This window comes from Hippocampus guttulatus, chromosome 1, assembly GCF_054856545.1.
Source record: "Hippocampus guttulatus isolate MCC_2025c chromosome 1, RoL_Hgut_1.0, whole genome shotgun sequence".
Classification (NCBI taxonomy): domain Eukaryota; kingdom Metazoa; phylum Chordata; class Actinopteri; order Syngnathiformes; family Syngnathidae; genus Hippocampus; species Hippocampus guttulatus.
This window is the reverse complement of record NC_141261.1, coordinates 18155143-18171593: the sequence shown is the minus strand read 5'-3', so window position 1 is coordinate 18171593 and position 16451 is coordinate 18155143. Positions and strand designations below refer to the sequence as shown.

General features: G+C 42.0%; 1 protein-coding gene across 1 annotated transcript; it reads left to right on the top strand.

The window, feature by feature from the left end:
• Window positions 1-641: 641 nt before the first annotated feature.
• Window positions 642-14844, top strand: bgnb (biglycan b). Its single transcript, XM_086115806.1, has 8 exons — window positions 642-909; window positions 7184-7445; window positions 10430-10542; window positions 10887-11100; window positions 11197-11307; window positions 11958-12051; window positions 12837-12975; window positions 13389-14844. Exons 2-8 carry the CDS (start codon window positions 7199-7201, stop codon window positions 13584-13586), a joined length of 1116 nt encoding a protein of 371 aa, XP_085971932.1. The 5' UTR covers window positions 642-909; window positions 7184-7198; the 3' UTR covers window positions 13587-14844.
• The last annotated feature ends 1607 nt before the right edge of the window (window positions 14845-16451 follow it).

Below are 16451 nucleotides of genomic sequence, written 5' to 3'. Positions count from 1 at the left end.
ACAAACAAACAGTTTTTGCTTCACTTGAATGGCCATTGCACTGCTCCTTCTAGTGTACGTCCATGTGGTGTACGGGAGTAGATTGCAGACATTTGGATATGCATGGATCTGGTCAAAACTCCTCAGTAAACCACAGTAAGATTAATCTTTCTTCACAGAGGATAAAGAACCTATGACTGTGAGTATTGTTATGAGTGCATAAGTTGCACTATTGTTTGTGTTCAAATATGTAAATAGCTTAAAATATAATAATGCTGTGACACTGATGTTGTTAGTTAGCCCTTGTGTGGTGTTTTGCATTGTTTGTGAGTATTAAGACAATCAAAAGCAGTTATATAGCTGTTTGAAATACACACCATGCAATTCTCCTTGTTTTATGTTTAGCTTTTGATTAAACTTTTAATGAGAGTGGCAATAAACATCTTGAATGCTCCTTTTTCATTTTCAATTATTAAGACTCTGACAAATCTCTACTTATTGTGAAGTGAGTTGACTTGACTTGACTCGGGTGTCATCATCTGTTCTTGTGAAGACGCCCAGTCATCGATGTTTTCTTTTCTTGTTGGAATGACGACTAACTATAAAACCTTGTTTTTTCTTCAACAGGAATCAAAGCAAAAAGCGGTCCTGCACTTCCCCTCCTCCTCGTCCTTGCTCCCCAAAGAGGAGAAAGGAGGCTGGCCCGTTGACTTTATGGGCTGGAAGCTCTGATTCGGCTCACAGTGGCACACGGTGGTGGAGGAGCAGAGGCTTGATGTCAGCGGACCCCAGAGAAATACTGTAATAATCCCTGAATGTGATCAACATATAAAATCAATCATCTGCAGGATAATCTGACGCACAGAGGGAGGCAACACTGTTCCACCTACTCTGGGAATTTGGAATTATTTTCAAAGTCCTATTGAAAAGGTAGGCGATGATTTTTTTTTTTTAAATAGCTGTTACATAATCTTTTAACTGTAACGTTCGTATTTAGTAGACCACTATCAAGCCTGCACAGAAACTTGGAATAGCTAACATTCAAATCAAACTATTTGTTTCTTGTTATTATTGCAAAGCTGTTTCAAGTTTAAAATGCTCTGCATGGTGCAATTCCTACAATGCAACAAATTACAGTTTTATTTATTTTTTATTTGAATGCAAAATTATATTCACCGTTCTTGTTTCACCGTATGCTGTGCAATAATACCTCTGCCTTTGTTTTTCTGATATATATATATATATATATATATATATATATATATATATTTTAGTTGTACCCTCGCTCCAAATGATTGCGCTGCAATCATTTGCATCAGATAAAATACTTGGCGGGTGTCCGAGATTTAATCAGTCACATCGGCCTCCAACCTCTATTGCACATTTACACTAGATGGCGCAATCTGTTCGACAAGGGAGGATGAAAGGAAATGATATTTGGAAGTCACACGTTCCCATCTGTGTTCCTGAAACTTGCCTTCGCCTTTTTTGTGTCATCACACTCTACATATACACCAGTTGATGTTATGTTCAGGTGTTGCGTGGAAAGACTCAAAAAGAAACACCGTCTCCCCCGGTGGCCCCATTTCGTCTTATGGCCATGACTTCATGCCCACCATATGAGCCAGTCATGCCATTGAGTCACCTTAACTTCGCAAAGACAGAGCAAACAGTGTGGTGGCACTGGTCAGACACAGGAAATGAAACGTGTCTGTTTCCTGTCTCTTGACTTTCCCCGCTTATTAGACAGTCTGTGGCTTCACCAACACACTCTCACATGTGTCGCCATTCACCTGTCACTCTCTCTCAGCATCCAACTCAAACTCATGTGTCCTCGGCGATGATACGACAAATCACTGCTGAGTACCGGTACTCCAAAGTACTTTCAATTGGGAATCATCCCCCAGGCTGTCGTGGTTCTTTTGGAAGCATCTTTTCTCCCTGCAGCTTGCCACCACATCCAAGTTTGGTGGCCTCAGAGGAGCTGCCAAAGGCGACCTTTTTTTAGGGGCAGCAGTCACCAAATTACAGCCGCTGGGGCACTTGACTCCACCCGGAGCCTGCTGCAGGACCCCGCCTAGCTCAGCCTGTGTTAGGAGGTGTGTGAACAGGAGTTGTGTGAATAGAAGAGAAGAGCGAGAGAACAGAACTGAACAGAACAGAACCGACTCAGTCTTGACACATTGGAGCGAATCAAGCAGCAGCAATATGGACAGTGGCAACACATGGCAATGCACATATTTGATGATAATGAGCAGCATGAGCTGAAATAAATTCTCTCCCATGCGAATGGGCATGTGAACAAAAGGCAGCAAGAAGCAAAAGCAGCACTTTCCAGCCCAACTGTTTGTGTGTGTTGGACAAAATTGAGAGGTCAGCAAAACAAGCCCTTTCAAGGAGGGCTTAATTTTTTTTTTTCCGGACTAAAACACCGTGTCAATGTTCGTGCGAGCGGTGGTGACTTTAGCCCGCAGGCTTGTGAATTTTGGGTTTGCGTTGTTCTAGCTTTATTGGATTGCATTTTATATTGAATTTCTGCTCAGAATAACACAGACTTGTTACAAGACACTTTCTGTAAACATCATAAAAGCCCTTGGTCCAACCCGGGCCATGAATAGATTTTCCCTCCACATAACAATAAAAAGTTCAAGCTGCAATGGGCACTTGGCGGTCATTTTATCTGCCCGTGTGTTGATCAGTAGTCAGCTTTGGCCAGGCAGATTTCACTAAATTGCCTTCTGAACGCTGCCCTCCTTTTGGATCAACTAGCTCGTCTGGTATGGTGATATTATCAACCTACCTAATAATGTTAACATTAACCAATCGACAGGCCCACCTACTGAAGTCCACCCAAACCAAAACACTCCTTCCTTGTATCTCACCCCCTTTTCGACTTTTCATCCTTTGGACAACAGCGACGTGGCAGCTTTTGCTGAACTCGTGTTCCAGTCTTGACTGCGCTTCCATTGTGCATCTTCTGCACATTTGGCAACTGAGCCATAGAAAATGGGGAAAATGGCAACCTTTCTAAAACCTCAGCTGCTTGTGGTATATGAGCTGGGGATGATACTTTGCAGCAAAGACAGCATATTATGTATCTCGTGAGAGAGGGTGAATGGGCCTACATTATATAAGCAGATTTGAGCATCTTATAGAGAGAAAAGGTCTTTTCCTGCACTGACATTTTTTGTTGTTGTTGTTGAATGTACTCAATTTTTTGTTTTTTCATCAAGTGGGTGCATGAAATAAAATCATCTGGATCCAGGGACTTTTTTTCCAAATACATCTATTTAACCCTTTCATGCACCCTGCAACCTGATAACATGATAAGCTGTCCACTGTTGTAACTGAAAGGGTTAAAAAGAATGTAACTGATTTCAGATAATTTGATGTTGTGCAGCCACTTGATGAAATAAATCGGAGTAAATTCAACACACCATTTTTTTCCTCACTGTAGAAGGCATTTGAAAAAAACCCAAAACATTTTTGTGAGGTTTGAGTCTAAATCACAAGTAATGAGTAGTTTGATTTCAAAGTGTGACAGTGGGAGCTAAACGACAGGCATTCGCATGATTGTCCTGACTCACTTAAGACTCAACACGGTGGGCTGCAACGTGTGCCAGGGTGATTAGTCTTGCCACGCAGGCACACGAAGCAAAATCTGGCAGCAATATCAGATACTGCTGATGGATGGAAGCTCTGACAGGTAGCCAACACGTGATGGATTGTCCACGTTGAAAATGTGAAGCTCATCTCAGATGCTGGGTGTGCGAACCTTGAAAGAAAACTACGCATCGACGCCTAAGTGCATAACTATGCAAAACTCAATCAAGACATTCTCTTTGGAAAATCCCTAAATTCATTCCATGAATTCAGTGAGTGAATGTGGGTGACCAAATGAGTTTGTGCAGGAAGATACAGTACGAGTGGAGAAATCTCTCTTTGGTTTTCAGGGAAATTGGGAACGTGGGATTCTTCCTGCACTTAGTTGGGCTCGAAGTATGTGGCAGTTTGAGCACCACAGACACACGCGAGTTCCAAAAGAGCATAATTGAGGCGTGGTCATGTGTGGTCAATTTACTGGTTTCATTTTGGACGGAGTTACGGGTGGTTTACTTGACAGTAGTCCAGTGTTTCTTCAGCCAATTCCTCTTTTTCTCACTCAATAATTTCCCTGTCAGACCTCAGAATTGACTCAGCGGTGCCTAATTGTCTCATTGGTTCCCGTCTTTTTTTTTTTAATATGTATTATCTTCATCCAATTTGGTTGGCTCCTTTCTTCAGAATTAAACCGGATGTAGAGATGATAGAAATTTATACCGAATAAATGATCACAGCCACAGTGGCTGGAATGTAGGTGAGTTAATTGTAGCCATGTTTTTTTGTTTTTAACAAGTGCTTGCTTGCTTTTATTCCTTTCCATCCTTCATTCCCCTTTCTAGTGCTTTCCTCTGTAAGGCCTCATCTCGCGCCACGTCCAGACAAACTGCAGACAAATCATCGGTTTGACCACATCGAAAACCCTCTCTCTGATTAGGGTACATATTTTTAGATTGACAATATATTTGTGATATCTCCCATAATTTTGTGCAGCACACGTTGCAGAAATTCTAGGTGTCTGCTGGTGTTGTGTTGCAGCCATTCTCTGTGCGCCATTGTGCAATGTGGTATAAATGTGTCGTCGTGGCTGCGTCCCGTTGGCTTCATTCTTCTGACCAAACCAAGGCCGCGGCTGTTATTTCTTTGCTGCAAAACAGTATAATTTGCCTGCTATTTATATTGCTGGGAACGGTCTGCGAGGGCCAGATCAGGTCCACGTCATACAATTTCTTTTTTTTCTTCCACATTTAAAGTGGAAGAAAGGAGCCATTATTTCGGACCTCCACATTCTTGCGAAGGTGCTTGTGGTGAACAGAAATCTCGAGATTGGTGTGAGAAGCCAAGCCAATTAATTGCCGGCTAAATGAACAAAACATTCCTTGTAATAGAATTTAGTGTGCCACAAAGTTTCTCAATGCGCAGTCCACAAATCTGAACGGTAACATGCTCAAGGTGTTAACATGGTTTCACCAATGAGATAAACCGTTCAGGCACTTTACGTACGTCGGTTGAAAATCTTGTGGTCTTATTGTAAGCCAGTAAGTGGTCTAATTGAAAGCGGTGGTTCTCAAACTTTTTACACCAATACCACCCCCAAAAAATACTGAAAAGTACCCCCATATTGACATTAAAATACAGCACTGTAGTAAGTGTTCATCAAAAACGAGACACTGATTTGATGCGCAAAAAGTATTTCTAAAAATATTGGAAGGCACTTCAACATTACGCGGTTAGAAAAATAAAACTGCGCTTAAATATAGAAAAATGTATTGCACATATAAGTTTTCCTTACAAGTGAGCTTAACTTGGGCAATGATTCTTTCTCGCACCACTAGAGAGTGCCCGCGTACCAGAAGTGGTGCATGTACCACACTTTGTGAATTACTGATTTAAATAATATCCATACTGTATAACGCTCTACATGCACAAAAACATGTTTTTTTGTTTTGTGCAGAATTTAAAAAAATGCTTTATAAAGTTAGTTATAATGAACCGAAAAAGTCCCAAAATGCCATGTACCGTCAAATCTTGTGAATCCACAAACCTGTGTATAATACAGTCCACCAGCAAATCACACTTAAAATGCAATTTCTTTATAATACTGTCCCCCAATTCGAGGTTATTCTTTATTATCAGAGTGAATAATCGGAATCAATAGATATTCGAAACATCAGAGGAAAGTGTAAAAGTTTTTAAAAATTATGCTCTTTTCCCATACCCATGAAACAATTCTTCAAAGTACACTGAAGAAAAAAAATGTCGGTTGAATTTACTCAGTTACTTCATCAAGTGGCTACTACACAAAATCAAATGTTTTTAAGGAGGTGTTTAATTGGGATTAAAAAAAATCTATCCGATTCAGATTATTCAATTTCATTTTACCACTTGAGTAAATTCAGCGCAACATTTTTTTTCCTGTGTATTTTTAACATCATGTTTTTGAAATCTTGTTCTTGCTCTTTTCACTCTTTTCGTAAATGTGGTTAGTTATTTTTTTATTTATTTGCTTTACTATTAAATCTATTTAACTCTGGTACTGCTTTTAAATATTGTACTTTTAACTCCAGTATTGAATTAAAAACCCAACACTGAAACTAGCTCAATGCCAGTCTTGGTCAAAACCATTTACTGTGTTATTATTATTATTATTTTTTTTTTACACAAAATTGCATCATCTCTCTGATCCTTGTCAAATGTCTACTTGATCTTGAATATGTTGCAAATCAGAAGGAGCTGCTGGTGCAGACGGCGCAGAAGCTGTCGGCACCGTGAGCTCAACACCAGTCCCAGCACAGTTTGAAATTAGGCGGCTGCGAACGAGAAATTCAGTTAACACAACAACGCTCGCAAACTGCTTCATGGGATTAGCACTGATGCTAAAGAGCAACAGTTCCAATTAGTAGGGTCACTCAATTTTTTCTTGGGATTAGACTGAGCGTGTTTCTGTCTCATAGTCAGCACAGGCAGAATAAATCAAGTTGACACTTTTGTAGGTCTTCTGTTAGGACCATGTGCATGTGCAGTCTGACATCAGGGGCTGACATGCTATTCGAGAAGAACACACACACTTGCACTTGCTCTTAGCCCCGTTTCCCCATTTGAATGAATTGCATCTTTGTGAGGCTGCACCGTTGCAATAATTTCCACCTCTAAACTAGCCACGAAGAGACCTGACCTCAACTCGGTGTGCAGGAAGCAGACGCCGGCATTTTGTGGTCGGAGTGGCTTCAGTTCCCTGAACGGATTCTTGGGTCCCTTTTGGTGCAGTGTAAACTTCTGAGATGTGTAGTTTAGTTTCATCAGACTGTATCATATTATTACAAAGAGCGTTAGTCACTATACTTAGCTCCCAAAGCACCGGCAATCATTGGCTTGTTCGAAGGCAAAGGGAAAAACATTTGCTGTTGGCCTACGTCTGGTCGTCTTTGGGTGGGAACGCCTTCGTTTTAAGTCATGCGAACATGTTAGCCGCCGTGAGGAGCTAATACAGATAAAATCAAGTCAACAAAGCCAGGTCCAATCTTGACAAGATGTTTCCACAGACTTATTTGCAATGTATCAAATTCTCCTCCTCTTCATTTTGCTGCGTTTGTTTTCTTTGAAGGTGTCCCAAGCAAAGATGCAGTCCTGTTGTTCCTTCCTGCTATTACTATGCGTGGCCCAGCTGCTCTCCCCGTCCGCTGCCCTGCCGTTCGAGCAGAAAGGCTTCTGGGATTTTGCCTTGGACAGTCTGGACATTGACATGAAGGCCATGATGAAGGATGAGGAAGAAGGATCAGCCATTGAAGAGTTGCCCCCTCCGGACATGCCCATGTGCCCCTTCGGCTGCCAGTGTCGACTCAAAGTGGTCCAGTGCTCTGACCTCGGTCAGTGAGTGTGTGTTTATCTGTGTGAGTGTGTAAGCGTGTGTATTTGTGTTGTTGGGGGGTTGGGGGGACAAGGAAATGTATCTGTGGTACTTGTCAGCACAAAATGTGCAAGATATTTAAACGGGTCCGTGGGGAAAGCACATTTTAATGAATGACGCACAGCTGAATCACGTGCTGACTGCAAGTCTGAGCGCTGCACGACTCTCGCTGCTCCAGATAGCAAAGTTTTGTTCTAATAGGAAAGATACATATTCCTTGAAGAGAGTGTATTTTGAAAAGTGAAAGCGTCTCTTTCCGGGATTCTCGGTTCCAGATTCTGTGCGTAGATACTGAGCGGACGATAAGGTTTAGTCCGAAAATAAGTGGAGCTGTGATGGGGACCGGAGGACGTTGATGGATTGAGGGGGACCAAATGAGCGAAGGACTGAGGACGGCGGCGAGAAAATCAGGATGATCTTGAACAAATAACCAATACCATTTCATGTTCAGGGCAATGTGTTTTCACAAGAATTTAGTAGGAAAGAGGACAGTTTCACAAACGTTCAATTGGATCCAACAGGAACCTCTCAGGTTTTACTTTTCAACTGACATTTCTTGAAAACCTTTCTTCATACTTCAGTTCCCTTTTGGATTGAAAGTGAAACACCTTCAATGATCAAGAAGTCCAGGTGCTTTCACCTCAACCTTTGGAGACCAGCATCGATGGAAATCTACACAGAAATGAAGTTCAAACCATTTCCAGCAAGAAACGCGTCACAACTTACCATCTGTTTTGGTGACACTCTGACCCTCAAATACATTTCGCTGGCATCGCGTGGTGACCTCGCATGTCCGGAACATCACTTTTCAGGAAACTCTCCAAAAAAAAATGTTTGTCGAGCCATTACCATTGCATCAAGTCATTTTTAACTCTTCAATTGGTCAATAATTTGTCAAACAAATAGACCAGTGTGGGAACTCGCCAATATTATCGATTTGTGCAAAAAAAAAAGGATATTGACCAAATTTGGACATTGGAGGTTTCCATCTGACATAGCGTGCCTATTAACATTACTCCTGGTAGGATCATAAATGTAAAGAGTTAACCTGATAAATACTCTGTCACAATTCCAAATGTAAGCTATAATCATCAAGTAAACGATCAAAACTCCAACAAACATGATGTTCAGCAATCACCTCTTGAATTAACGATTCTCAAATTTTCCTGTCCACGTTGCTTGGACCAAAACTACGGTGATCAGCCATCTCGGCAGGTATGAAGATTCTCAACTTTCTCCAAGTTTCTGTTTCGACATAACGGTGGTGTTGATTCATCACTTTGTGAACTCTCTGTATTTACTGAGGAGCCCTGGTGTTTCTGCAGAGGATAAATGTGGAAGCATATAATTTCCTGAATGCTTATTTAGAACAGATGTGTGTTCGGCAGTGGCGTCTGTCTCCTCTCCGTGTGCATCCCCAAATGATGTTCAGTATTTGTCTGGAGGGGTGCTGGGGTTTGACAGGGTGCCAGTTTTGTCAGTCTGTGGCAAGACCTTTGAGCTGTGTGGCTTTATGGGTGAAATCTGCGGTCGGGGGTTTTAGGTCGCTGGAGAGGCATTTTGATCGGTGTGCTTCTCGAATGTTTGTTCAACTTTGATGCTGCATTCCACATTTAAGGGGGTCAATTGCAGCAGGCTTGCTGAAAACTGCTCTGGCACAGACAAAAAAAAAAAATTAAATCTTTAACTCACATCATGAGATTATGCTCCCAGAAGGAACATTCAGGAATAGATTTGAAATGTCAAACAAAAGTCCACACACCGTTCCTGCAACTTGAATGCTTCTCAGTATTGCTTACGTGGAACCGAAACCGGAGGGCACCGCGGCGTTCGATCCATGGTGGTGAAAGGGAGGGCGCGGCTGGTTACAGCCAAAGCCGTATCTAAACTTAACTCTGAATGGACAGCTGTGGCTGGTAGATGTGGTCTGCGGAATGCTGGATCCCAATGGGAGAGCTGGTACGAGCTGCCAAGCTGACCTTCTTGCATCATGCGCGCGGTTACGATCAGGTTCGCTTAAGCAACTGACTACATTTGTTACACATTGCGCGTTTCTTTATGATGCGGCTCATGACCAAGTCCAACCAGTGTCATTTGGCTCCAGTGACCAAATGTTGAGGTAGAGGTGTATTTCTAAACATTTGGAGACGAACAGAGTATCATCATACGCTGGTGGCTTGAGATAGAATGGTGACCAATCCGGGGTGTGGTCCACCTCACGTCCAAAGTCAGCTGGGAGAGCTCACCAGTAACCCTGAAGAGGATTAGTAGTAAAAGTATATGGATGTATCCCATATAATTAACTTTTTATTTGGAAGTAGCAAAAAATATGCTTTCTCAAACCAAGATGTCGCTGACTGTACGGTGACACCGTTTTGTGTGGTCATTTTTTTTTCCGAAGTCATTCGGAACAAGACACTTAAGCCGTCAAGCGTCGACTTCATCACACACGCGATAACTCACAACCAACAGAGTGCCGGCTTCTGCTGTTTCCTTTTCATTTAATAGCAGAAGCTTGATACCGATGGTACTTAAATCGTCGCCTTTGAGATTTTGGTCAAATGAAGACCAGACAGGAAACATCTGCTGGCCCCATCTGGTGTGTGTGTGTGTGTGTGTGTCTGCGCGTGTAAGTGTGCATGTCTTTATTTGCATGCAACCAGTTATGTGCCACTTTGACGTCTGTGAGTGACCTCCATGGTTGTATCCTATGTCCATCTCTCATTAAAATAATGACTCAGAAACCCAAAGTGCTCATTTGACATTGCGTGGCACGATGATTGGTTTGAGTTGCAGGCCCTCTTTTCCTGAAGTCTAAGTTCGGATATCCCAAGTAGTGGCACAGTGAACACAAACCAGCTTTTAAGGGTTTTGCTTCACAAGTTACCCGTGTGAAGTGTTTAATGGAGTATGGCTCCCTTCTGTGTTTTTGTTGGTCTGCAGGTCTGAGTGAGGTGCCAAGCAACATTCCTCCCGACACCAGGTTCCTGGATCTTCAGAACAACCATATCACAGAGCTGAGAGAGAATGACTTCAAGGGCCTCACAAATTTATACGTAAGACAAACACGCAGTCGGGTAGCATTTAAATTGAGGTCTGCTGGTTGTGTTACCGACTCAGCTGATATTAGCCTCATTGGTAGTGTGAAATATCATTAAGAACCTCCACTTCCTAAGAGACTGATTTTCTTTTTTTTCGCCCTTGTCATCTTAAATTGTGTGAAAAATGAAGTCTTAGGCCAAATGGGAGTAATCAACTTCACGTTGTTTCTCATTTTGCAGAGACACTTTTCGCACATTCTCTAGCACCAAGACTTAGACAGGCAGACAAGACATCATGCGATAAGCCCTTTTTTGTTGTCTATTCAGGCGCTACCACGTAACTGACTTGCTTTTCACAGGGATTATCTCTGAGGAACAACTACATCTCCAAGGTCCATCCCAGGGCATTCATTCCTCTCCAGAGCATGCAGAAGCTCTACTTCTCCAAGAATCTGCTGACCAGCATCCCCAAAAACTTGCCTGCCTCCTTGGTTGAGATCAGGATCCACGAGAATCGCATCAGGAAGGTGCAAGCTGGTGCCTTCGCAGGACTGGGCAACATGAACTGCATAGGTCAAAGATCCCAAACACAACTCTGTGTTATTCACTTGGGCACTTGTGATGAAAGGGTCTTTGTGTTGACATAAAGTTGTGTCTTCTCTCTTGCAGAGCTGGGAGCAAACCCCATCCAGAACAGTGGATTTGAGCCTGGTGCCTTCAAGGGTCTGAAACTGAACTTTTTGCGCATCTCAGACAGCAGACTGACTGGCGTGCCCAAAGGTATTTGCTCTCTGCGACCGACAGGCAAAATACATTTCTAATAGAAACATCATGTGAAAACAGGACAGTAGTTGAGCTCAAGGTATTATTGCCTCAGAGCAAGGAGGTTCCGGGTTTGTGGACTGGGTCAGTTCTTTCTGGGCAGCTTTTCTGCAGCTACCGTGGCTTTCTCCTACAGTTCAATTAACATGTTGAATCAAGACGACACATTTGCCATTGGTGTGAATCTCAGTTCAGCATGTACCACAACTTTCATCGTCCATCATCTGGGATAGAAATCATCCCCCCTGTGAGCCTAAACAAGATCCTGAACAAGATCAGCAGTGTAGAAAAGGAGAGATAAATGATGATTGGCACAATGACCCTTTCAATATGTTATGAAAGTATGGACTCTGACAGAATTATTTAATTTACAAGCACGACATCGTCACCTTTTTGTTCATTTATCCCTACCTTGTCTCATACCATAAATTCTTGTTACTGTTGCTTCTCTTTTCCCTTTTTATGTGGGCTACAGGTCTGAAATAAAGTACAGTTCATGAATTAATCATGTGCATGATGAGAAACTCAACCAGTCCAAATTAGAACGCAAGAAAGAGTTGTGGAAGTCGGTGGAGTCTTGCAGAGACAAACGTGTGTTTTTCTTTCAGATCTCCCTGATAGTCTCCATGAGCTTCACCTTGACCACAATGAGATCCAGGCTGTGGAATTGGAGGACCTGAAACGCTACAAGAACCTGTTCAGGTAACCTCCAGCCAAAAGCCATTTTACACTTTTTCCACAACATCAACATAAACCAAAATGGTTGGGAAATTTTAACAATTGTTGTCGTGAGCTGTATCGTTCGTTTTTAAATGCAAAAACTGAAACGAATGCGCATCAGTGACAGTTCCAGATTGTGCCTAAGGAATTATCAGGTCAAAGTGAACCGAGTGACACCATTTGGTGGAGGCAGTACAGTATCTTCATTTAAGACAATTCAGAGAGACGAACTGCTTGCCACAACATTGCGGTGTTTTTTTTAGAGACTAACTCCAAAATTTTGGAGAACAAAGAATAGAGAGTAGCCTGCCAACAGTCCTGACCTCAACCCTCTATGGAACACTTGTGGGATCGTACCTAATTTACACAGAAATAATCTACCAAAACACACAATTGTGAGCTTTGTTTTATGTTGTGTTCCTTTTTTATTTCAACAGGCTTAATTAACCCCTTTTGAGAAGGAATGACAACAGCTTGTGTGTGTGTGTGTGTGTGTGTGTGTGTGTGTTTGAAATTGACCTTAACATGAAATATAAAACAAAGGGAATTACACTCATCGCATTTAACCAAAGCGCATTTACCTAGATTTACGAAAGCATCCTTGCTGAATGCCAACACACAATGCAAAACGCCATAGACAGGCTATAACAACTGCCATTAATGCCGCACAAATGATCAACCTTTAGAAATTAGCTACATTTCATATAAAATGTCAATAATTCTGTGACTAAAGGTACAATTTACCCCCTTGTTCCCTTTTGCTCCAGGTTGGGCCTTAGTTTCAATCACATCCGTAACATTGAGAATGGAAGTCTTGCCTTTGTACCGAGGCTGAGAGAGCTGCACCTGGACAACAATCGTCTCTCCTTTGTTCCCAAAGGTCTCCCGGATATGAAATACTTACAGGTGAGTCGACGGCACTAATGTCAAAGTCAAGGCCCGGGGGCCAGATCTGGCCTGCCACATCATTTTATGTGGCCCGCGAAAGCAAATCAAGCATGTCAAGTTCCATCATGCTTGCTAAAGGCTGAAGCAAAATGTCAAATTGTCATATGTAGTCCTCAATAACAGTCATTATTCTTGACTTCTGATTTTAAAACTAGTTTTCCATCAATTTGTGGTAGGCTATGTTGTAATATATGGAGGCGATCAAACGTTTAGATGGTTTCCCAAAATGCCTAACGGCCCTCCAAGGGAAACCATAACTACAATGTGGCCCGCGACAAAAAATGAGTTTGACACCCCTGGTCGACGGCAACCTGCAACTATGTCATGTTTTTGCAAGGACATACCACAAGTGTTGTACTATTGCTCTCCAGGTGGTGTACCTCCACAACAACAACATCGGCAAGGTGGATTTGAATGCCTTCTGTCCTAAAGGAGCAGGAATGAAGAGAGCTTTCTACCATGGCATCAGTCTCTTCTCCAACCCCGTCAACTACTGGGAGGTGCAGCCCGCAACATTCCGCTGCGTCAGCGACCGACTGGCCGTTCAGTTTGGAAACTACAAAAAGTAGAGGAGGGGGTTTGCTCGGGGGTGCAGAGTATGAAGGGCAAGCGATGGAGAAATGAAGAAAACCATTTAAATTAATAAACTTTCAAAATATTTGAGAAGATTGGAAATTTCTTTAATGGTAGTTTTTCTTTAAGAGGAGGGAAGCGGATAAAATAGACCACCAGCGTAAAACTTCAAAGTTTTATTTTCTAAATTCAGTTTCAGTTGAGAGGGAAGAATGTTTGTCCCAAGCCATAATATATTAAAAAAGAGAGAAACATCCCCCATTGCACAATGTCGCAGTTTAAGTTAAAAAAAAAAAAAATTTAAGATTAACCATGGAGGGAAACCCCCCCAGAAAAGCCCCATGTTATAGATCTTGAAATCTAGAAACATTTGCTTTTTAGGACTTTGAGTGTTGTACATTGGGAGAGTTGCTCAGGTCTTGTCATTAAATTTAGCAACATCTAGTGTTTCGCTGTTTCTCACCTTTGCAAGAAACAAGACTTTTTGAACAGAAATGTAGATACTAATTCAAGTTCGGTTACGTGTTTTCTTTCGACTTGGGGTTCGCTTGACCGAGCGGCCTCTTCTCATCAGTAAACATGTTTTACATTTACCTAACTGAACCTCCAGCTTTTCTGTGTCAAGGGACTCTCTTGTGCCTTTTATCTCTATTCCGCTGTCTGTAAGCAGTCCTTAAGGGGGACACCCAAGTCGTAGCATTGTGCCCCATTTTAAGCAACAACACGCACCGGCTTTGCTGACTGACTCTAAAAAAAAAAGATCGTGTACACATAGTGCTGCAAACTAAAGTAGTGTTGATGCATAGTTTTGCACAGTTTCTGCTCACGTTATCTCCGCTTGGTAACGCAAAAGCGCTTTAACCACACACATGTTGTCCTGTCTCCACTCTGTAATCTGACAAGCTACTGCTGCATGTGAATAAAGATATTTCCAAATGCTGCATTAAGCCCGAGAGCAACCGCTGGGTCCAATATCATATTGCAGAAATATTAAACAAGGCAAACGTTTATTGGAATGAAGCAAAAACATTCTACTATTATCATCATCGTATAACTGTTATCATTTTAATTGTTAGATGTCACTGGGTCCTTATTGGAATTGACACGTACTGGCTTGAACACATGAATCTGTCGTCAATTTAAATATCCATATCTTATGTTTAATGGTGCTATATGTACACCCCCCCCCCCCCCCCCCAGTGTAAACCTTCACAGATTATTACCAACACAACAGAATGCAAATAAATTATGTCAAAGATGTGTATGTGCCATTTTGCAGCGATAGGTCGACAAAGTCAGTATCTATCCACCCTGTCAATTTACCATTCCTTCGACTTAATTTCCATCCATCATCCATCCACTAGGATGTTCCCATTCACATTTGTTTCTTTTGCACCAAGTCACTTGGTATAGATTATCTGTCGATAGCAAGTCTCTAGCGATACCTCGGCAAAGTAAAAGGTAATGCCTGGACCATGAGGCACAAGGATGACACAAAAGAAAAGCAATGCTGTGTTACTGTGGCAGATGATCTAACTCAATACCTGCACGCAACAAAATAACGATATAAACAATACATGGTTATATCGTAGATACTTTTATGTCGCACTACAATATATATTGTAATATAGCACTGCTTTTTTTGTGACCTTTCCAAGTTAGGAACACGAAAACAATCTGATCTTTCACATCCCATACCAATCAGGTTTCAGATTATGTAATTGCGCAACTCTTCTAGCTCCTGAAACATCAATGATTCAACAACTTTAAATAAGATGCAACAGCACATTTAAGTGTTTGTTGTGGACACATTGGACAAATGTTGAAGTGTTATTGCAAACAATGAGCTTCTCTTGCTGAACAACAAATGATCCGTTCATGCTAATGGTGATACATACCTGTAAGTGCAGTATCCTGTCTCCCCTTAGACTGGGCATAGTATATGAAACAAAAAATGCACCCTGACCTGCTTTGGACACTTCAACCCATGGAATTTCGTGCAACTCTTTACCAGTGGAGCAAACAAAATGTGACCTGAACCAGTAAAACAAGTTGGGTCTGGAAAGCAAATGTAACAGTTTCAATTTGGCAGGGTTGTTAACAAGAGGCCCAAGGCCCAAGAGTCCTACTGTGTTCTTTTATCCAGCCTTTTTACCCTCAAGAGTTCTGTTATATTTCATCCATCCATCCATTTTCTAACCCACTTATCCTAACAAAGGTCGCATGCATGCTGGAGCCCATCCCAGCTGTCTTTGGGTAGTGGATGGGGTGCACCCTGAACTGGTCGCCAGCCAATCACAGAGCACACATAGACAGACAACTATTTGTGCTCACAATCACACCTAAGGACTATTTTGAGTGTTCCATTAATCTATCCTGCATGTTTTTGGAATGAGCGAGGAAACAGGAGTGCTCTGAGGAAACCCACGCAGGCGCGGGGAGAACATGCAAATTCTACACAGGAGGGCCGAAGCCAGAATTACACAAAGACGTACAACCATTCACACTCACAATCACGTGTAGGGACAATTTGGAGCGTTCCATTAAAATGTGATTAATGTTTTTGGAATGTGGGAGGAAACCGAAGTACCCTGAGAAAAGCCACACAGGCACGGACGGGGAGAACATGCAAACTCCACACAAGGAAGTCCGGAGCCGAAATCGAACCCTGCACCTCTGCACAGTGAGGCCAACGTACTAACCAGTTGGTCACCATGCCACCCTGCATTATTTTTTATTATTATTTATATACAGTACTGTATTTAGTATTTTTAATTGTATTGTCAAATGTATTTGGAATACATTTATTTACTTAAATAAATGCAATAAAAAGGTGGCAGACATTACAATTAACCTTTGAA

Coding starts and splice junctions, on each gene's coding strand:
- bgnb (XM_086115806.1), top strand. CDS start 7,199: ATGCAGTCCTGTTGTTCCTTCCTGCTATTACTATGCGTGGCCCAGCTG. Junction 11,101..11,196: donor GGGCAACATGAACTGCATAG/GTCAAAGATCCC, acceptor TCTCTCTTGCAG/AGCTGGGAGCAAACCCCATC. Junction 12,052..12,836: donor CGCTACAAGAACCTGTTCAG/GTAACCTCCAGC, acceptor CTTTTGCTCCAG/GTTGGGCCTTAGTTTCAATC.